This window comes from Amblyomma americanum, chromosome 4 (genome assembly GCF_052857255.1).
Source record: "Amblyomma americanum isolate KBUSLIRL-KWMA chromosome 4, ASM5285725v1, whole genome shotgun sequence".
Lineage (NCBI taxonomy): Eukaryota > Metazoa > Arthropoda > Arachnida > Ixodida > Ixodidae > Amblyomma > Amblyomma americanum.
In genome coordinates this window covers 209,681,212-209,703,336 of record NC_135500.1, presented here as the reverse complement: position 1 = coordinate 209,703,336, position 22,125 = coordinate 209,681,212, and the positions used below count along the sequence as shown (strand labels likewise).

The 22,125-nt window shown below is 46.3% G+C and overlaps 1 protein-coding gene across 2 annotated transcripts; it reads left to right on the top strand.

The window, feature by feature from the left end:
• The first annotated feature begins 808 nt into the window (after positions 1–808).
• Positions 809–20,289, top strand: Rab32 (RAS oncogene family member Rab32). 2 transcript variants are annotated; one of them, XM_077663228.1, is made up of 6 exons: positions 809–1,022; positions 10,999–11,127; positions 12,053–12,131; positions 13,874–14,055; positions 16,174–16,317; positions 19,203–20,289. In XM_077663228.1, the coding sequence occupies exons 2-6, from the start codon at positions 11,002–11,004 to the stop codon at positions 19,311–19,313; spliced, it is 642 nt and encodes a 213-aa protein (XP_077519354.1). In that variant the 5' UTR covers positions 809–1,022; positions 10,999–11,001; the 3' UTR covers positions 19,314–20,289. The 2 variants fall into 2 exon arrangements, with proteins under 2 accessions (XP_077519354.1, XP_077519353.1); XM_077663227.1 differs by having other exon boundaries at positions 876–1,022; positions 10,983–11,127.
• Positions 20,290–22,125: the final 1,836 nt, after the last annotated feature.

Sequence of the window (22,125 nt, the reverse complement as noted above, 5' to 3'; positions counted from 1 at the left end):
TCTTGTGTTCACAATTCAGTAATCCTGTTTGTGTTTCATTTGACGTTTGTACGGGCTGTTTTGATGAAGGTGACCATTTCATGTTAAGTTTTATATGCATTAAACAAACACCTTTAAAGGGTGTAGAATAAAAAATATTTAAATAAAAGCATTCAATAAAAATTCAATAACAAAACAAACTCGAAGTCCTGCACTCCCTTCCCCTCCCCTTCACGCACACACACGCACACAGACACAAAAAAATTGCGGAGTCCCTCTACTCAGGTATAGGCTTTTTAAAGAACAAAAGCCGTGCTTCAATTTGACCTGTAAATTCGCCCTTTGCGAAGAAACCGGTGGAAAGCGTTGGAAGCTTCTTCCATTTCACCAAGATTAGGTAATATCAGTCAGTGCACCATCAATGAACAAATCATTCCATCATACAGCGCCAAGCCACCCTCTCCTGCTGTTGCCCAAGTTATGCGTGACAGTACTCCGCACTCGTGCTGACTTATGTCGCGTACGGAATTAATATGCATCGGTTCGTGTCTGGTGCAAAGTTCTCTATTGTCAATCCACACGACGCCGGCTAAATTGTCTTCCGTATCAGGCGTAATGGCAACACTGTAGCAGCGCAAAGGATCCCATCGCACGGATGTTGCGTATACGAGCTTGTTACGCTGCTTTGAGGTACGTGCGTGCAAAGCTTGCCAATACGCTGCTTTCACTGAAGGCAAACAATGCCACCGGTATTGACGCGAAGAATGTGAAGAATGGAGGGAGAGCACCAGAGAATGGCAGCACTAGTCTGAGGAGATAATGTCCGCTGGCGTCTGCACACGGCCGCTCGGTGGCCGGCCGCGGCTTCCTCGGTGCGCTACTGCGCGATATCGTTCCAGCGGCATTTTTCACGGCAGATAGTACGTCCGTCCTTCGCCAGGCGTCAGCGCCGCAGATTGCCGCTTATCGCGGCCCGCCGAAGCGATCGCTCTCGCCATGCCGTCCGCTCTCTCGGGACAGCAAGAGGATCGGCGGACGTTGCCGTAAGTCGTTTCTTCCTGTCTGTCTCTCGTGCCCTCTGATCAACCGCTCTTCTTCACCTGCGTCCGGGTCCTCTTGAGTGCCGTTGAGGCCTGCACTAGAAAAATGGGCGTGGTAGTGATAGGTTCCGAGGCCTCACGTACCGCTTTCCCGACCGGGGTGTACCCGTGACAATCGTGCCGCTGTTTTCCTGGACGCGCTTCAGTGACCCGGGCGCATATCTTCATTCTATGACGCGTAAAGGTTACTAAAGTCGACATGTCTGCATTTTTTCGCGCTGATTGCAGAGCGAGTCGTCACGCAATGCAGAGTTGTGACGAAGGACGCTATAAGAAGCACAGGATACACTACTGAGGTGCTTCATTAGGCTATCCATTGCGTCGTCCTTTTTAGTAACTCTACCCGGAGCAAGCACTCCTTGAGGATGAAATAAACAGTCGTAGCGCAAACTTCGTAATGCATATGCCGGCGCTTTTGAAAAAAAAAAAAACAGATCTGAAGCGCTGCTTGCCTTCACGTCCTGACCACCGCGTACCGCGCTTTTTTTTCTACCACTTTTACATTGTATTTCACTTTTTTTTATTTTTGATTTATACACCTCATTTTCTAACGGTGAGCGGTAACTATAATGCTGAATCATTCTTGGATAGTCGGGAATAACATGGTGAAGTCTCTGCTCTACGAAGAATTGCGGCAGCGGAAGATGTACGTATTGGCAACTCGTTTCAGAGCACCGTAATCTTTTTTTTAAGATAACAGGGTGACTCATCTAGCGTAGGTAATGAATGCGTTAGCGAAAGCCATATTTAAACATTCGCTCATTACGAACCGAGGTATGGGATAGGGCGATAGGAATAACATCAACATTCGAATTGTATTTGAATATCAGTATTCTTTGGTCGTTACAAGTAAAGTTAGTGCCAAATTTATTTTGCAACTAAAGCATTGCGGCTTAAGTATGGTGCACAGTTTTGTACTACGTCACCTGTGAAGTTTTTTAACTGGCCGAAAAGTAGTGTTTACAGAAGTTCGTGCCTTTGATTCGGAGGACGATAAAAGTGTAAACAGCTCTTCTGTCATCAGAATCAAAGAAAGCATACACGCACGGACACTCACACACACATAAAATTTGCATTTTCACAGCCGGGTTTGGTAAGGTAAAGTGCATTTTAGAGAACGCAGCCACATCTTACGATATCTACCGCTAGAACTAGCATAGAAGCTGTATATCATTTGTTTTTTTGTACGCAATATAATAGAGAAGCATGAACACAATACGCCTGTTGTGCTCATGTGCTAGAAAAGTGATTACCAGCACAACATACTGGCCGTACGTGTTGCTCGGGATGCGTAGGATTTGTACGCTTGGACACTGTTTGATGCGACCGTGCCCCTTTTAGTTAGATATAAAGTTATTTAAAGCCTCCGCCACTGCATAGTGGTGCAGTAGCCGTGAACCTTTGTAAACCTTCGTGAACGCTTTTAAGAATGCGTGTAGGAGCAATGTCAAAAGCCGTAACTTGTACTGATTTTATTCCCTCCTGGCGGAAAGATTTTCTGCATACTCTACGCCAATTCCGTTCATTCCAGCCGGGATATTAAGTTGGAAGAGCGAGTACCCATTTTTCTGTAGCAATAGGCCGATCAAGTTACAAGAGCGCTGTTTGTGCAAGCCTTGCATTCGGCGCTGAAACTTATCTGAAGCCAGGATTGCTCCGAAAGCAGCTTTCTTCGGGAAAAATTGTGTTCATAAAAGAAAATCATCGCGCTACTTGTAAAATGCTGGCCAATCGATTCTGCTTTGTCTAGCCCTCAAAAAGCACTGCCGACGGAAACGTCTCCAACAAATGGCCAGCGTTAAACTCTGCGAACAACTTTTTCCACGCAGTGCTCGGAAGCGGCCGGCTTTACGGCACTGATATTTTTAAAGCCGCACTCTGATAAAGCGAGTGGAGCGCCGGTGACATAGACCGATAGGCCGCCGATAAGGATGGCTGTAGCTGATGGGAGAGTGCCGGGCAACGTGCAATCAGAAAGTGACAAAGATGGTTGACGTCGTTGGGAAACTAATCTGAAACCTGGTGGCGTATAGGTAAGCGACGTCGCGTTGCGGGGGCGTTCACGCGTGCAAAGGTGATTCTCTGACCAGCAATTTAGCCGAAGCAAGGTAAACACCATTGATTCCATCTTCATCACTATACCCTTTCCTTTTTTTCCCCCGCATTTCTCGATGCCGTGTTATATGCATACACTGGATTGATATCTCGAGCTTTGAACACGTCCTCTGACTCGGGAAATCGTGGCACAGTGTATTCCTGGGTTCTCAGTTTAATTGCACACAACGATGAGGCGGTTCAACACTTAGGCTGACTTGGGTTACCTTGCGGCACCTCTGCGCTGTCGCCTAAGCGTGAGCAGGTGGACGGTTTGGCATAGCCTGTAAAATTAACCGTTGTTTTACCACTGGAGAGGTGCGCAGAGTTTAGTCCTGAGTGTCTTGCACGCATTGTGTTCTACTCCTACCCCGTGTGCCTTCGTAATTTTCAAGCATAAAAGTGAAATTGGATCACTTAAAAATTAACCCTCTATTCAATTCGTTAAACTAAATGCGACGTAGGTGCGATATCACGATATGAATAGGCCGTTCTCATAGGTTACTTACAAAGGTTTTACAGACAGCGAAGTTTTTTTTTTTTCGGAAAAGCAGCTTGAGGGTCTCCTGGGCTAAACGCTGCTGAAGCAGCTTTACTGAGTCCCAGGGAACAATTACATAACAGCTGCGGTTTACAGAATTTCATTTAAAAACGATTTGGCACCAATAATTGCAGTTTTGATAAGTTGATACGATGCTGCAAAGCATTAAAAATAGAAATAAAGATAGTACTGCTTCAACAACAAGACTTAAAAGCCAAGCATAACACATTTCAAGAACAATACATCGTACACCATCAATTCTCAGAAATACAGCGCATAACAGAAGGCGGCAACGAAGTGAGACCAAAGTATAACAAGAACATCATAATTACAAGAAAAACAGACCGGAAACCTCTTCGATTCAATCACAATGTGTACGTGAATTTGTTCAGTATAAATGGGAGGTTGTGTGGCAAAGCTTGGTGTTTATAGAATGATCTGAAGTATGGGATTTTCCACGCCTCAAGATTTCTTGCGTGCACATAACGGTTTCAGTGGTTTAGAGATGCGAATGACGTTATTTGGTTATTAACAACAGGGGAGGAAAAGTAGAACGTTTCAATGAGCGAAATTCCTAAATGTGCTCTACGCGAGCTATTTAAAATAACTCAAAAGCATTCTTTGTAGTGACCATTGGTTCCATCTTCCCAATATGACGAATTATATTCTCTGCCTTATTGTCAGAAGTGTGTTTATATTTCCCTACAGCTTTTGTACACCATATTGAATTGAATGTAAGAGGCAGCTGGCGTGGCGCGGTTTCTGCTTTTCCACTTGGCTACAGCTGCCGCGAAACCGGTTTTCCTTATTGACAAGGACACATGGGAGCTTTTCGCCCACCTAGTGCAAGTGCACGAAAAGAAAACGGGGATTCGCCGCCTCCACTTTTCCGCCCGAAACCCGTCGCCTGGCATCCTCTCCCACTTGTATTTCCCTCTTTTCTGAAAGTGGAGAGAGGGGTTTTCCCTCCATTCGCTTTGCAACCTGCCAAGCGTGACAGATGAAAATGGCAGGCCGAGGCTTCATCAGTAGACAGGACTGTTTTCTCGCTAGCGAGGCATCTACTGCTAGGAATAAACAAGAGTTCGACGAACATCGTCTGGTCAGGTGGTGGCGTAATGAAAAAATATAAAGGGTCACTAACCAAGTCACAGCTTAATGAAACATAAAGACGTTTCGGAAGCCCTATGACTTCACAATGAACAAGGAAGCCGTAGGGCTTACGAAACGTCATTGTGTTTAATTAAACTTTGACTTGGTTAGTGACCCTATACTGCTACGAGTCGAAGCATAAAAGCATGGAAAATGAAATTTTTGAAGTATAGCGATGCCAGCAACTTCGAACAGATGAGGGTCTTGCTTCAGTAACCCCATGTACGCAGTGTGTGCAGCTGAAAGAAAATAAATGGCACAATGTATTCGCGCATTGAGCATTTTTTCGCCTGTAAAGCTATAAAAAATGCCTTAGGTACTATCACGTGACGCAAAGTGAAATTTTGAATCACCGCGGAGGCACAGTGGTTGTGGTGCTCGGCTGCTGCCTCGAAAGATGCAGATTCGATCCCGGCCGCGGCGGTCGCATTTGGAGGCCCGTGTACTGTGCAATGTCAGTGCAGGTGAAACAGCCGCAGATGGACCAAATTATCCGAAGCCCTCCACTACGGAATTCCCTCATAGCCTGAGTCGCTTTGGGACAACAAACCCTACAAACCAGCAAAGTATAGTTTTGGCACGTGGTATTATTTATTGTCATAACAGTCGTTTGATATCTCATTTACTGTCAAAGCCTAGGTTAATCAAAATATCAGCTAGGTTACCCACGATTGACGAATTTCTTAGTCCAGGCCCCCTTTTTTTTCACGGCAGTGCAATTCCCTTGCACTGCCAGTGAGTTGAACAATCAGGCACTACAGGCATAGCATCGTATAGGTCACAGGTAGCAACTTCAGCCGAGAGAGAAATACAAAGGCAAGGTCGATGGGAATGCACAGTCCTGGTTCCTTGTACTCTGTCCTCCTTTTCTTACGCCAAAAGGCTTCTCTGCTGAACCATACCTGAGTAGTACACCTCGTATCTGCGAAAATGGGCCAGTAGTGCTCCGTGCTGCGACGGTGTTTTTGCTACGATACCTACCGTCGCGTGAACTGAACGCCCCTATCCGGCAACCTGATTTCTTGGGGCAACTGTGTGCGTATTTCTGACACGCGTTTAAGCGATGCCCTACATCTGTTCAAGGTCTGTTTTTGTAGATACTATAAATATCCCACGAGTACACTGGGCATAAGTGTGCTTCCTCAGAAACTCTGACTCGCAGAACCCGACTATGCACGAAAGGTTTGTAGTCTTTTGAGCTCATCGTAATTGATTGTTTGGGCGAAGAAAAGAAAGAAAAAAGCTGAGCGGCTGATTAAATGTCCAATTAATTTCATTTTAGGAAAAATAAAAATGAAAAGTCAGATTTGTGTGCATGCAACGTGTACGCCTTCTTTGAGCAAACTCGAGGAAAGTTCTCGGGCGAAGGTCGAATGTGGCGCCTGTAGCAATTCTGTGTTCCTATTTCGAGGCACACAGCTTGCTAGATCAAGTCCACGAGCACATTCTGCCGTTTGTTGCTCACACACACGTACGAACGATATTGTTTGTGCGAATTCCTGCAGTGCAAGCCACGTGCCTCAGGGGCACATGGCTGTCGCTCATCTTGGCAGCTTGCTCTCAGCTATCTTCTTGCTGTCTAATGATATCGCCTTCTTTTCCCTTCCCTTTGTCGCTTTTGCTTTTTCTTTCGTATCAACAATACCTATATCGTGGAGGCCGAAAGGCGCCTCAGGTGTTTTGAAGTGGCACGTCCATGACACGGCAGCGATTGGCCTGGGTTTCTTGTTTTGCTTTTGAGAGGATACCTAGTATTCTCCTTTTTTTTTTTGTCGAACCAACGGCCGGGTTTCGAAGTGTGCCGCCTGCTGGAGGTATACCGAATTAATTTCGACCATCTGGATTTCTTTAACATGCCTCGATATGTCTGCATGTTCTGCATTAAGCCTCTATCGAAATGGGGCTGCCCATGCGACTCGTGCTTGAGGGGCAGCAGAGTGACCTCGGCGGAATACCCGTCGCGGTGGTCTTGGCGTTCGGCTGCTGATCCAAAGGCAGCGAGATCGAACCCTGGCCGCAGCAGCCGCATCTCGGAGGAGGCGGAATACAGGGCACATTGTGCACTGGCGTGTGCTACGGTGATGTCAGTGCACGGTAAAGAACCCCAGGAGGTTGAAGTTAATTCGGGGCCTTCCACTGCCGCGTCCCTCAGCCTGCGTGCAGATTCGCGAAGTTAGAGCCCCACATACAAGTACCTATATCATCTCGGGGGGAAGGTATCATGTGGTGCAGTCAGTACTCACGTGTTGGGTGCAGATGGGAGTGAGGCAGGCGTTGAGAAGTAAATAGTACTTGTTAATTGGGCAACTATCGTTATCAACAAGCGTTGTCTAAGAAAGCCTGTGCAAAGGGGCCACTGCCGCAACTAAGTTCAATGTATTCTTAGGGCGCCTTTTCTTTTGTAGCGCTAGTTGTAAAAGGACATTAATCCGGGGTAAATGGCTTCGAGATAGTAAGGCATTGTAACCTAGAACTACCGCGTTTACCTTCTGGCCAAGGACAGTGTTGTCTGAAAGAACCTGGGCCAGGAGGGACACACCGGCCTTGAAGTGAACGCCGTCGTTAATGTGCTTCCATCTGTGATCAGGCAGTTCAACTGGGCGTGGGAGTGAGTACACTCATGGAGGTGGGGAGTGTCTTCGTTTTACTACCACAGCAGTGCATGGTTGCAATTGGAAATTTCACCATGTTGTGTCCCCGTGTAATTTGCAGGCGTCATCCGTGACGTTAGGAGTGATAGCTAGCAAGCAACGTGTTTCGCCGGCTTCGTTATCAATGAACCGACTGACCAGCATCAAGGGGTAAATAGGTGAATAAGGAAAGTAAACGTGAAATATGGCCCCTCGAACTGCTTTTAGGGAGAAAACAGCATGCTCACTCTAACTACCGACCTAGCTCGTACGAAGACCTAAAAAAAAAAGTACAGTTCGACGCTCACTATAGCAAATAAATGCGCTGCACTGTTGCTGGAATACCTTTGAATCTGAAATTCCGCAGCAGCACTTTGTTCCTGGATAACACGTGGGGCAGTAACCGAGGGTACTGTCTTCAGACAATAGCTTATTGCTGAGCTGCCCCAATGCGACCCAGAGGGCAATTCCATGCAGGATATGAAGCGACGCGGGCACACAGTGTAATGCCCACCGCCCGCATAGCTCGGCAGCTATTCTGAGCGAAACGACATTTTCCTCTGCCTGTTAGCCGAACCCGCGATGCTAGTCTCCTTTCAACATCAAGACTGAAAAACATCCTTACTATGGTCACTGCTTCCGCTTTTTTTTTCAAATTCCACTATTTATTACAGCGTAGCAAAAGTTGTCAGTACGGCGCACCTCTTTTTTTTTTTTTAAATCTCTCATTGAGATACGTTTCCCTGTGAGAGCGAATTCAACGAGTGTCCAAAAAAGCACGCTTCACCAATCACCTGTGGTCAGGCTTTGCAAGGCGATAACGTAGCCGATAATGGTCATGCTGCCTTTACAGCAAGGAAACGGATAAGAAAAGCTGTCCGTATACAGCGGTTCGTGATTCACGGCCGCCTCTTGGGTGGTGCACGATAGATAACGATACAGCGCTAAGGACATTGCATGCCTAAAGATTTACGAATGTAGGCGAAGACCGCTACGGGAAGGATTTCGTGAAAATTCAAAATAGAGGCTTTTGGCAATACGGATACTTAATAGCGTGGATTTACACCGCATTGCGTAGACGTGTATGCCTCCTGTGCACGCACAGTCGCATGGTTAGAATCAGGTGGGGCCACCGCGCGCGCGAAGTCGGCGTTTGGTGCAATACGCTAGTACCGGGCATTACGCTAATACGTAATGCCCGCGTGGCGCAAAAAGTGCTCAGGGACACAGGTGGTATCGTCTCAAAAAACAATTTCCATAGGGCACTTCGGTTCCGCGTTTTATTTCCCGTGGAATTCGGAAGGTAGAGATCGGGCAGCTTTTTTTTGTTGTTGAAATTTGGGTAAAAAAAAGAAATCTACGACTGGGGGTTTTTCGGGTCATTTTTTTTAGCAAAAAAAGAAACAGTTTACGATTAGCGATTGTTTAAGTATTGGACGTAAAATGCTTAACTTTTCGCTCGTTATTTTCATAAACAATACCGAAATTGAAGGTGCACTACAAAACTATCTACCACTTGAGATTTTTTTCCCCCCATTATAATTTGTTGCGTACATTACCATGTCCTGCATAACATTTGCATTTCCGTGCAAGGCCTACTTGGCTTTGTTTGTACGCTGCAGAAATATATGCACAGATCGTCACAGCAGCCATTTTAATGTGCAAGAGGTTTCGAGTAGGACGTCGATAGCGTAGGTATAGCGCTTGGTACAATGACGCCTTGTAAGATGCCTGGTTAATACCCATGTTTTAACCTCTCCCTTCTAAAACGTACTTTTTAAGCTTATCCGCCTCGTTGTAACAAGGGTTAAAGATGCGTTAAATCACCATTTAAACGAAAACATTGCTCTGGAATAAGCACAAGATACCGCGCGGACTCTTCAGCTTCATGCACTGAAAAACTGTTCCATAGAAGGTGCATTTTCGGACAAAAATCGGGTTTAATGCAATTTTTAAGAAATCCTTTCGAGGCGCAACGATAGAGTAAAACTGGGTTTACTCGTAAACAAAGGGCCCTAGGTTTTCACCGTGTTTTTAAAACACCAAGCCGAATACTGCACTTTAACCAAGTTCGTAACGTCAGACGTAGCGCACATGTTCTGATGCAGACTACGCCTGCAGACGCAGTGTCGACACGTTCTTTGCCTTTAGTGGCCACAACGGACCCTTGGCCATGGTCATCTTTCATGGACATGACTGCCTAAACTTTCCTTCTCCATCTAGAGTTGTCATGCTTGGGTGCTGACTCGAAAGACGTGGGTTCGATCCCTGCCGCGATGGTCCCATTATAATGGACGCAGGAATGCTAAAGGTCGGCGTACTGTGCGATGTCAGTGCAGGCTAAAAAACCCCAGATGGCCGAAATTATCCAGAGCCCTCCTCTACGGCGTCCCTCACAGCCTGAGTCACTTAGGGACGTTAAACCTCATTAACCCATTCACTCTTCTGTTATCTCCCATTTCCTTTATCTCCGCGCTCATGTCTAGAGTAGACAGTCGGTAACTGTGCCTCGTTCAGCTCATTTCCGTTAGTTCCTTCTCTCTCTACCGGTGAAAAGGAACCAGATTCGCACCGGTTTTCCAGTCGGTAAAAGCTTTCCGCATGAGTTCAAGTTCTCTCGGTGGGTGAAAGCTTTTTTCACGGGTACAAGCTTTCCCTTGGCCTAGTGCACGGCTCCTCTGGGGTTAAATGCTTGGAGAAACTGGGTCTTTAACGCCACCTCGTGCAGGCCAACACGTTGGCCATGGTGCTCTTTGGACAAGCTGCCCTTGCGCCAAGTCATTATCATAATCACCCTCATCTTTTTGCGGCGAAGGTGTACGCAAGCATTTACTGCGTAAGAGATGACGGTGTCCTGACATTCTGACTTTGTGTGTCCGTGCAGTTTTTTTTTTACTCTAAAGCGCCAAGGCCAAAACTGGCCCACAATATTTCGTGAATGCGAATGAACGAGCAGGCGCGTAAACATCGTGGTAACAGCGCGACAAAATGATAATTGGAAGGAAAAAAATACTTTTAGTGTCGTCGTACAGTAAATACGCTAACCACGGTAACTAAGAGTGTGCGGAAAATGTGGCTAAGCAAATAAACGCGGCAACGGTATCAGCGCCAACGAATCACCGCAATGGTCGTACACGGTGGTCTAACTGAGCTATGAATCGTAACGCGCTGGATCGGTGAATGATTTTTATGACTTGGTATGAGTCACCTTTAGCATGCCGTCTACCGTGTTACCGTTACCGGTACCGGAGTACCGGGAGCCCACGCGCAGTCAATGCGCATGCGCAAATCGCCTTGACGGCGCCAGATGGCGCCAGATATCCGGCAGCTGCTTGAGCGCCTTCAGCGTCGGGACCAATCAGCGCGGGCTCACCGACGGTGGGCGGGCTCCCGGTACTCCGGTAACGGTAACGCGGTACATGGTACCCTAAAGGTGTCTATGGTTTGCATTGGGGGAAATTCAATTCCGGTTCCTTTCGTACGCAGCTATCCTCTCTCGCAGGGCATGATGAAGGAGCAGCAGCGCGAGCACCTGTACAAGATCCTCGTCATCGGCGAGCTGGGCACCGGCAAGACGAGCATCATCAAGCGCTATGTGCACCAGTTCTTCTCGCACCACTACAGAGCGACCGTATCCTACACACGTGGCTCGCACATGGCGGCCGTCGCGTGAAGAGCGTGTTGCAGTTTTCGAAGCGCTATGCACTGCGTACCCTTTTATTGCTTGCGCAAGACAAAAAAAAATGCAAGCAAATGGAGCGCGTTCTTATTCAGTCTTGATTCAAGACTGCCCCACCATTTTTATACGCCGGATTAAGATAGACTTCAACCTAAACGTGCCCAACAATTCTGGACAAAAGCATTTTTGAACTGGAAAAGTTTATGAACGCCATTTTTATGTATTGTAAGGTCTCACTTTAACAATCAATATATCCGTAGATCTCCCTCCGACAGGTATTTTTTTGCTATCGTCAAAGGCATTCCCCATTGGTTTTCTATAGCAGTCTTAACTGTTTGATGCGATCGCTGAAAACACTTTAAAAAATTGCTACATATCAAAATAATGGAGCATTATCTTCATTATTTACATAGCAGTACCTTACAATTCTCCAATGTTCAAATTTTTTGTCCTAGAATGTTGAACATGGCTGACGAACAGAAGCTGTCCCGCAAAGGGGCGACTTATTCACAAATTTAGCAGTATCCTAAGTGAATTGCGAACCATGAATCAATTTATCAGTGCGCTCTGCTACCGTTCCGGGAGCCTAAAGAAATAAGATTTTGAGTACAAACTGCATACGCTTGAAGGTGCGCAGCGAGAGAAAACATAAGGCATAATGGGGGCTAAACGGGACACAGATTTGCAAATCGTTTTCTTTTTTTAATTCGCAAGTATCGAGAAACAAATAGTAAAGAATTATTCGCTACCATATTTTAATCGCGCTCAGTATATGAAAAGGCTACCTGAAGTGCAAGAGAATGTGCGTGTACAGGTCGAAATACGGTTAACTGAATCCGTCACCGTTATCCAAAACCTTGACTTCACCGCAACACAGATCGGCGTCGACTTCGCGCTCAAGGTTGTGGAATGGGATGAAAATACTCTTATTCGGCTTCAGCTGTGGGATATCGCAGGTAAGCTCTGCTCTCCTGGCGTTCTCTGCGCGGGAAAGATGCAAAAACACTCTCGCCACTTCGCTTAGCCCATGTTCGTCAGACTGCGTTAAAAAACAAGTGCGCAAAAATGCTAGCGTCAGTCTCAAGCCACGTTGAGTGAACCCTCTGTCTTCCAGAAGCATCCCCCACCAGCCACCTCCCCTTTGGTTACAGGTGCGAAAACACACAACACAAGGCAGAAAGAACGGACGGAGCGCCTTGTGTTGTGTCTGTTTTCGCGCCTGTAACCAAAGATGTACAGTTACCAACTTGCCCAGCAAGACGTTCTTTTAAGGCACCTCCCCATTTGAACCCTATTCCCGCCCACTTATCTCCACCCTCGAACCGCCGCCCCGCTCCACCTTCGCCCTCTAGGTACGCCACACCTAGCCACCCACCCAAATTTGCCCCCCTTCACCATCCAGAAAAATTCTGTCGCATGCGTGAAGCTTCGGCTTAGAGTAAACTCGTAAAAGTAATCATCGTAGGTAAATCCAACTGCTTCCACAGCATTCTCGTATAAAGTGTCTGATCACCTTGTAATTGTTTCCTTCAGGTAGCGTGAGAGGCTTCGTGAAGCTGCAGAGCGAAGGGCTTGTATATTACGTCTCGAGGCATAGCTGCTCCATTTTACCAAATGGCACGTGCTGAAAGTTCTGATCTACCAGAAATAAGCGGTTGTTTATAATGAGTAAAAAGTAACGGGCACCAGACAACTGAAAGACAAAGAAATAACAATGAATTTAAGACTATGCACGGCAGCCGCAGTTCTAAATTCAAACATGTCAGTCGTAAGTAAATGCATATCACACTGAATGAACGCCGACGTGTACTAATAGAATGTAACTCGTACAGTGCAGCAGCGCAGAAAACAAAGATAAAGTGCAGTTCTTGTACGCGAAGTAGATGGTCAAATTATGTGTTCAATAAACGACCTTGAAAAAATACAGAACGATCAGATATTTGATGGGACAATTCTGGGAAATACGCTGGGTGATTACTTTGATGCTTTTACTCTGATGAACGTACTACTCTAAGCGAGGCTTTATACTCGCGACAGAATTTCTTTTTCTCGGAAAGGAGGGGGGGGGGGGGTGGAAGTGGGTAAGGCTGTGAGTCGTTGGTAGTGGTGAATGCATGGGAAGCCTCCTAGCTAGTGGAGTGCAGTGAGGAAGTGGCTGGTGGAGGTTTCCCTGTCTGAGGCTACTGACAGACACCGGCGATTTCACATCATACTGGTATCGCTTTCCCAGTAAAAGATCAGGCACGAAATGCGCTACACTGCGTCATCTTCACACCCGTAGCGCACCTAAGAAAACTAATCTCGGGCTGGTAAAGTATCTGACGATTGAAATTAGAGCTCAGGGCATCCCTTGGTCCTTCCATGTGAAGCCAGCCCACGCATTATACGTTCCGTTAACGCTCAGAGTAACACCCGCCGACGCATTACCTCAGTGCTTATGGCGCTCAGCTGCTGGCCCGAAAGACGCGGGTTCGATCCCGGCCGCGGCCGTCGAATTTTGATGGCCGCGAAATTCTAGAGGCCCGTGTACTGTACGATGTCAGTGGCCGTTAAAGAATCCCAGCTGGTAGAAATTTCCGGAGCCCTTCACCATGGCTTCCCTCATAGCCTGAGTCGCTTTGGGACGTCAAACCCCCATAAACCATCAGAGTAACATGCGACGGCACGTTCATGGTGTCCCTGCGCGCGTTATCTGCAGGCCAGGAGCGTTTCGGCAACATGACGCGTGTCTACTACAAGGAGGCCGTGGGCGCGTTCATCGTGTTCGACGTGACGCGGTCGCAGACCTTCGAGGCAGTGCGCAAGTGGAAGGCCGACCTGGACGCCAAGGTGCAGCTGCCCGAAGGAACACCTATACCCTGTGTCCTGCTCGCCAACAAGGTACATGAGCAGAACCTGCGTCTCGTGGTCTAGGACACTCTACCCTGGAACGCATTGAGCACACCCATTGGCAAGATGCCAATGGCAAGAGGAAGAAATGGGCTTGGGCAGGGCATGTGTTGCGAAGGCGAGATAACCGCTGGTCCTCAAGGGTAACGGAGTGGATTCCAAGAGAAGGCAAGCGTAGCAGGGCGCGGCAGAAGGCTAGGTGGGCGGATAAGATTAAGAAGTTTGCGGGCATAGGGTGGGCGCAGCTGGCGAAGGACAGGGCTAATTGGAGAGGCCTTTGCCCGGCAGTGGGTGTAGTCAGGCTTATGATGATGATGATGATGATGATGATGATGAGTGGTGTAGTGGTAGCTTGCCCGGCTCGCGACCCAAGGGACAGAAGTTAGACTCCAGCACTTGAGCAACTAAGTTTTCCTTCAAACGAAATTGCTTTGTTCTCACATCTCACAACCCTCTCGACAAACGAGAATTTTCTTGTCACAACGCTGATAAAGCCGGGTTTTCCATCGAACAGGACCTTTCTCTCTATCGCATTAATAATGGGAGGGCAGAGAGAATGCAGCTTTGTTGCGAAGTCTGGAAATCACGATTTCGAGTTTCCTCACCCGGGGCAATTTCCATGCGTTGGAGGAACGTCCTTAGTAAATCCTCTACGTCCAGTCACGGCAGCCCTCTAATTCCAGGTCGCTGGTTCTCACTCTGCCTCCTGCGACGCACGAAGGCCGCAATTTTGCGCTGGGCGAGTGAGTGCAGCTGAAAAATTTAATGGTTCGCCCCCGGTCCTTTCTTTAAAGCATGCTTTCTAACTAGAACACAACATATGCGGCGAAGCCAACACAAAGGCGCACAAAAAAAAATGTTCATCGGGAAAGTTTCGGAAAATAGGGCGGTTTTATCTTTCGCTGGACAGACAATTGGTCAATGAGGCTTTAAATCGGCTTTTGCGCTGTCGACATTAAACAATAGAGTAAAAATTAAATGTATATTATTATTGTAATTCAGAAAAAGGATGTTTCCGATGCTACGGGATATGTTAATTTTTTTCGTGATTGAGCAGAAAGTGGCAGAGCACCGGGCGCTGCATGTAACTTGATCGCAAAATTTTGAAGTTTCATTTCTTCAGATGGTTTAGCTCATATAATCAAAGGAAAAAAATTACAAGAATGATAGTGAAGCATGAAGCAGTATTGTTGGTGGTCGCCTGGTGAACACTTATAAGGGGCACTTTTCATTCTTTAACTGAGTGATCGAATAAGAATAATTATTTTTAATATCAAACATACCTTTTAAGATCTAACTTCAAGGTTGTAGATTGTTTCAGTGACGTCATATGACGTCACTGGAACAATCTACAGCCTACGTCCTGAATGAATGCGTCACAATAATATTGTTGTGACAGCAGCTTTGTTCAGGGAGCGTGAACAATATTTATAATGCTGGCAAAATAATGTGTCCTTATTGTGCATCTGTGTTAAAAATTGCGCCACTCACGAAGACCACTCACTGGCAACTGCCACGGCGCAATTTTATGCTCTAACGCGCCCACGAAAAAAAAAAGAAAGTAACGCTACCCTTTCGAGAATTGCCCTTTCTGGTAATTTTTCGACGCTTTTTCAGTCAATTTTCTTTATTACACTGTTCGTGTTACTTACGGTGGCTTAAAATTTTATTGATCTCAGTGGTTATGACGCTCGGCTGCTGACCCGAAAGACGCGGGTTCAATCCCGGCCGCGGCGGTCCAGTTTCGATGGAGGAAAAATTCTAGAGGCCCCTGTACTCTGCCATGTCAGTGCACGTTAATGAACCCCAGGTGGTCGAAATTTCCGGAGCCCTTAACTACGGCGTCCCTCATAGCCTGAGTCGCTTTGGGACGTAAAACTTTCATAAGCCGCCCCCAGATTTAATTGATCAGTAAAATCACGGCATTTAAAATGTTTATTCAACTTGGGCGAGACAACCTGTATTCATTGATTTGTGCGTGCTTCCTAGGGCGACATCAGTATCCACTTATTTAGTTGCTGTATGTTCTCTCTCAATCTCTATCATTACTGCTTTTTGCCTGTATTAACTGTCTCTCTAAAACTTTCACATCTTTGAATTTCACTCTAGTGTGACATGTCCAAAGAAGGCGTGGTAAACAATGCAACTGAAATGAACGAGTTCTGCAAAGAAAACAACTTCGCCGGTTGGTTCCTCACGTCAGCCAAGGAGAACCTCAACATCGAGGAAGCAGCCCGGTTCTTAATAACTCAGGTGAGCGAATTCACAGTGGGCAGTTTCACGCGATGCCATAGGGCAGAGACAGTTTCTAAAACGCAACTTGTTTATTGGCGTCTCGTGCTGAAGTAAGTTCTTATGCTTTTTTTTTTGCTAGTGTTTTAAATGTGGCACTGATTATGCGTTTCAGTGACTTTGACGAGGCCATTCTAACTGCTGTACGTAAGGCGCAGGTGACTAAAACTGATTGAAAGGCTGACTTGCAATCGATTACACCTTCACGGTGCTCCCCAACATGGGATGTTCAGGGGAATATTCCCTTTAAAACGAAGTCATAGCCTGTACTATGCGCAGTTGCAAGCAAAGCTGCGCGGAAGCAAAACCTGATGACTGTGTTCACAATACCTTTTAACGCAAGAGCGTTAAGGAGCTCTTGTTTCAGAAAAGCCGGTGTCGGCGTTGTAACACGAGAACCGTCGAATAAAAAAAAATTGTGGAGATGCAGGGAATCGAACGGAAGTCTCAATTTGCGAGTTTTTTTTTTTTTCTCATTGTGCGCAGAGGTATTCATATGATGCACACTCTTTCAGGAAACAGGCATAGGCCTAGCAGGCAAGGCTCTTGAGTTTGCAAGAATTAGAGTTACAAAAAATGACGAAGGCTAACCTTAATTCACTGTGGTATTTAGTAAGAAGCTCTCATCTACTGACTTGCAATTCCCTCAAGCTATTGCAATTTCCTTGCACAACTCTTTGTACGCTACTGTGATCTTTGTCAAATGCCATTACCTACATTCCAAGTTCCTTGTTGAAACCGAAACTTTATTGTGAACAACCTGCCATGCAAGAAACAAAAAATGTAAAAGTAAAACTAATGAACTGCACTTGAGCCCATCCTCTCTGATGACTGTTCTTCAATAATCCTTGCTTCTGAAGGCCCCACTCCTAGTTCCTGGCTCACTGTCCCCTACCTTCTAATCTTCCAGCCTTTCCTTTTTCTTCTTGTCATGCGTGTTTATACACTACCACTATTCGCCGCGAGATTGACCTACAGTGGCGGCACCTTCGCTTCACTAGTGCGGATGGGAGCGGCGGCGCTCGCGGAAACGCACGAGGCGGCGGTTTCGCTTCCAAGTTGACGGAGGGTTTTCTGCAAAAGAAAATGTGCCGTCTAAATTTGGCGACTAATATACTGCTTGAAATGCTCCGATTCCGCATAAAAGACCCTAGAATCGGCAAACGCTGCGTGACTGAAGAGCGGATTGTAGGAAAACAGGGGACTGACGTGCAACCACATGACCCCTGGTTTGTAATTTGTTCACATGGTTTTTCACGCGTTTGCCTTGTACCGCGCTCTCCTTCTGCCACCATTCTGCGGGGGCACTGCTTGGAGAAGAGGGGGGGGGGGGGATTCGGAGCGTTGCGTGTGCTCGGTGGCCGATGGTGCGTGGCGGCCCAAGAAGCCCGGTCTGCATCTGCCCAGCCCTTTACAGCCTGGACTGGCCAGTCCAGTTGACTGAGGTACTGAAGCAGGAGCCGGAAGGCTCGCATCCAGTTGCGGTCCGTTGATGACGGTAGGCCCAGGAGGCGGTAGCCTCTCAACATGGGGCTGCGGGCTGACTTAAGGGCAGGACACACACACAGCAGGCGGTGCAGGGTCTCGTCTGCTCCGCAGGAGATGCAGGCAGGGGGGAGGGGCCCTTCCATTGCGGAGTTGTAGGAGACTCCGCTCGTGCCAAGGCTATGGCGGTCTGATGCAATCAGAACGACGCACTGAAGAACGTGTTCCTGCCCTCCCCCCCCCCCCCCCCCCCCCCCTCGACTGGTGGCTCAATCCCTGAGGAGGCAAAGAGCGCCAGTGTCGAGCTGCAGCGTGCTGGAGACTGGGCCGGCTCGGCGGACACCATATATTTGAGATATGGTGACGTACCACTTCGCAGCAGTGGTGTGCTAGTGTGGACTTTCCGTGCTAATTTAGCCAGTGAATTAAACCCTTGTTCTACTTTCCAAAACGCCATCCTGAAGTACCTTTTCGAATTCTGCAAGAACTGTTTGAAAAATAGTCACAAAACCACTGAAACATTTGAGGGACAACTTGTCTTTCTGAGCACTGATTGGATGAGAGACCTCTACTTTTTACAGTGCTGCAAACAACTTGTGAGACGCATTTATGTAGAGTATGCCAGAACTAAATGCCTGCCTTACATACTATTTCGAAATAAGAAATAATATATAAGCCAAACCATAAAGGCGTGCTTAGTGAATTAAGACTGACTCCTAACCTGGGCAGTGTCTGCAGGAAACTAAATTTTATCAGTAAGCTCATGAAGCGCAGCAATCCATTCCATAAAACATTTCTTTTCCACTTAAAAAACAAAACTTGAGCAGTATTAGTGCAAAATCAGTGGCAGACTGATACGCAACTTCCGATGAAGTGTTTGCGGGGTGGCAAGGGGGATGTAGTGTCATACAATATGCACAATGCTTTTTTTTTACTTTAATCACAGAAGCAACGACGGTCAGCACTTTCTTCATTAGAAAATTTCTCGCGTATAAAAAATGGTGTTACTGTTTTGCACACAAGACTACCTGTTGTAAACCCACATTATCTGAAGTGCCTTAGCTGTAACACAGTGCCGATAGTGTTTTAATGTCTCACCAGTGTAGCTCTACAAAAGTTACAAAGCTTGGCAAAGCTGTTAATTGTTGTTTTGAACTGAGCTTCTTAATTCTTCACAATAGGCAATGAAAACTGCAAGCAGCACTGTTAGCTTTGGCACAGACGCAGTTCCAGAAAGTAAAGCCAAGGCAAGGTTCCTTGACCCTGCTCAGCAGTGCATGTGGTCTATGTAATCACGAGTTCCATCCATTGTAAGCAAGGAGGCAATGGTCTTCAGATAAGTTTCGCATCTTTTCTTGCAGATACTCCACAACCAAAAGGAACTGAACTTGGATGAATCCGGACAGGGGTCAGTTCCACTCTCAGGAAGCATTCCAATGGCACAGTCCGTACCACGAAGAGCGTGCTGCTGACATGTACAGACTATGCTTTGCAGCTTTATTTTTAATGTCATCTCGCTTCGCTTGTACATTTGTCTAGTTCGAACTCTCCTAATTTGACACCCTATGAATGCGATCTGAAGTGAATCAATACGCATTCTCCAAATTTTTATAGTGCCCACTATAACCTTTGAAATTCGCACTTCGTTTTTTGATGAAACACTTTCGTATACTCAGGGCCCGCTCAATGCTCATTAGGGAGAGATTGTTTTGTATTTACCCTTACTCTTGAATGTGAAGCTATGTGGAGCTGTTATATTTGATCAGCTTGCAGTCCGTTATTTCCTTCGTGTTCCATGCAGTCAGATTGAGAAAAAACTGCATTCAACAGGCTTCCCAGCATTCAGATATAATACTCATGCAACTGGGTTACCTTTGAAGGTTTTATGTTGGTTTTGAGCATCTAATGAACAAGACCGATATGAAATTGTGTAAAACTTTAAACGTGAAGCAATACCTTACTGATGGACAGTGTTATTACAAGTTTCTCATCCTCCAAGAACTGTAACTCAGGTGGTGGGAATCATGCATTGAAAAAGGCCGGAAAGCTTCAGAAAGCTTCTTTTGTGCGAGACGAAAATTGTATGCAAGACAAATTAAACTGCCCTGAAGCATCAGTTTCATGAGGAGATTGTCCAGTTCTGTTTTAGCAACTGTAATAAATAGTGGTTAGGAATGTTTTTTCATGTTAAAATATTGAAACAATGTAATCAAATGCCATGGGTGACACACATGATCTTCAGTATTTTCAGTGCCAATCCTTGCTCAATATCCAGAATACAAGTAAGATTTACCACTGACCACTGTGCAACCACAGTTCTCGGCTACCAATGCAAGAATGGGATAACACTGGTCATTTATCTGCCATTTTTCTGCAACACAGTGAGGAAGTGGGCATTCTGTTGTATATATTTTTGACCAATAAAACTCCTTGCAATTTGCACTGCCAGTGATCGATGTTTCTAGTCCCTGAATGTGCTGGCCATGCAACAAATGTATGTTTTTCTTTACGTCGGCGGGTTTGCTCACTAGAAAACACGCATATCAAATGCTTGCGAGGGCTGCACTTCACAATGTGTTTAGAACACAATCCTGAAGTGCTAGCTAGTGGTATTTGTTAACTTGTTGGAGCTAAGGCGAGGAAGAACCAGCTCCGACAGCATTGAGGTTCGAACTGTTTATTTGCGCTGCGGCGGCCTAGCCCAACTTCCTCTTTCTTGTCCGGCGCTGCGTGCCAAGCCTGCGAGGGGCGCTACAAACTCTTCGCCAGTGCTGTCACTGGCAGCCCTGTTGATTCTTGGTTCTTGTAAACCAGCGCAACTGCTCGAAGCCAAACAAGGAAGGGACAAAACACAGCGCTGAACTAACAACAGAATGGTATTCAGGACACCAGAGCTTAAATACGTGCTGGTATTGCAGAACAGAAAAATAGAGAGAAATACAGAGAAAACATCAAGTTCCACAGGCTAATCATTGTGAGCATGCGAAAGCTTTGCTGATGCACGTAATCTAGGACATCAAGGATTCGGGCTCCTTCTTCGAGATAGCAACAGAAGGGGTGCTTATGCATTCCGTACCTATCCTCATAATCTGATGCCTCAATTATCTCCCTGGTGAGCTGGTCTTTGGTTTTTGCTACAGTTTTACTTTTATCGAACATTGGTCGGCATGAGCAATTACGGCAATGAATCCTGTTATGGCGGACGGCATTTTTCACATTATTGGTGTGCTCCTTAAGTCTTTCATTTAAACAACGAGCAGTTTGGCCAACGTACAATCCACCACATGACAAAGGAACGGAATACACCAGGTTGTCTCGGCACTGAATACATTTCTTCTCATGCTTCTTCATGCACACAGGAACAGAAAAGTAAAATTGTAGCAAAAAGCAGAAACCAGCTCACCAGGGAGATAATTGAGGCATCAGAGATTATGAGGATAGGCACGGAACGCATAAGCACCCCTTCTGTTGCTATCTTGAAGAAAGAGCCCGAATTCTTTGTCCTAGATTGCGTGCATCTTCTTTGTCCTAGATTACGTGCATCTTCTTTGTCCTAGATTACCTGCATCTTCTTTGTCCTAGATTACGTGCATCTTCTTTGTCCTAGATTACCTGCATCTTCTTTGTCCTAGATTACGTGCATCTTCTTTGTCCTAGATTACGTGCATCTTCTTTGTCCTAGATTACGTGCATCTTCTTTGTCCTAGATTACGTGCATCTTCTTTGTCCTAGATTACCTGCATCTTCTTTGTCCTAGATTACGTGCATCTTCTTTGTCCTAGATTACGTGCATCCGTAAAGCTTTCGCATGCTCACAATGATTAGCCTGTGGGACTTGATGTTTTCTCTGTATTTTTCTGTTTTTCTGCGACACCAGCGCGTATTTAAGCCCTAGTGTCCCGAATAAAACCCATTCTGTTAGTTCAGCGCTTTGTTTTGTCCCTTCCTTGTTTGGCGTCGAGCCGTTGTGCTGGTTTACAAGAACCATGTCTGACCAACTCGCCCACCAGTTCATGTTGCACAGCCCTGTTAAGGGTTCTAGCCTCTACAGTGCAGTGCAATGCACAGCTATAGTGCAGAGGGTTCTGTCGCTGGCCAAAACCCTGCAGCCTCATCTCTCAGTAGATTGCCTAAATTCCTGCCCCCGTCCGCTGTACCTTCCCTCCCCCAACCGCGACGAAAGCAAATGAAACCTTGATGTCCACTTCCAACCAGTTGACATTTCTGCAGGTCCCTAAGCAAGTAAACATGCTGAAATTGCTGAAAGTTCAATGTTTTCACAAA

Coding starts and splice junctions, on each gene's coding strand:
- Rab32 (XM_077663227.1), top strand. CDS start 976: ATGCCGTCCGCTCTCTCGGGACAGCAAGAGGATCGGCGGACGTTGCC. Junction 1,023..10,982: donor GAGGATCGGCGGACGTTGCC/GTAAGTCGTTTC, acceptor TTTCGTACGCAG/CTATCCTCTCTCGCAGGGCA. Junction 16,318..19,202: donor CCCGGTTCTTAATAACTCAG/GTGAGCGAATTC, acceptor CTTTTCTTGCAG/ATACTCCACAACCAAAAGGA.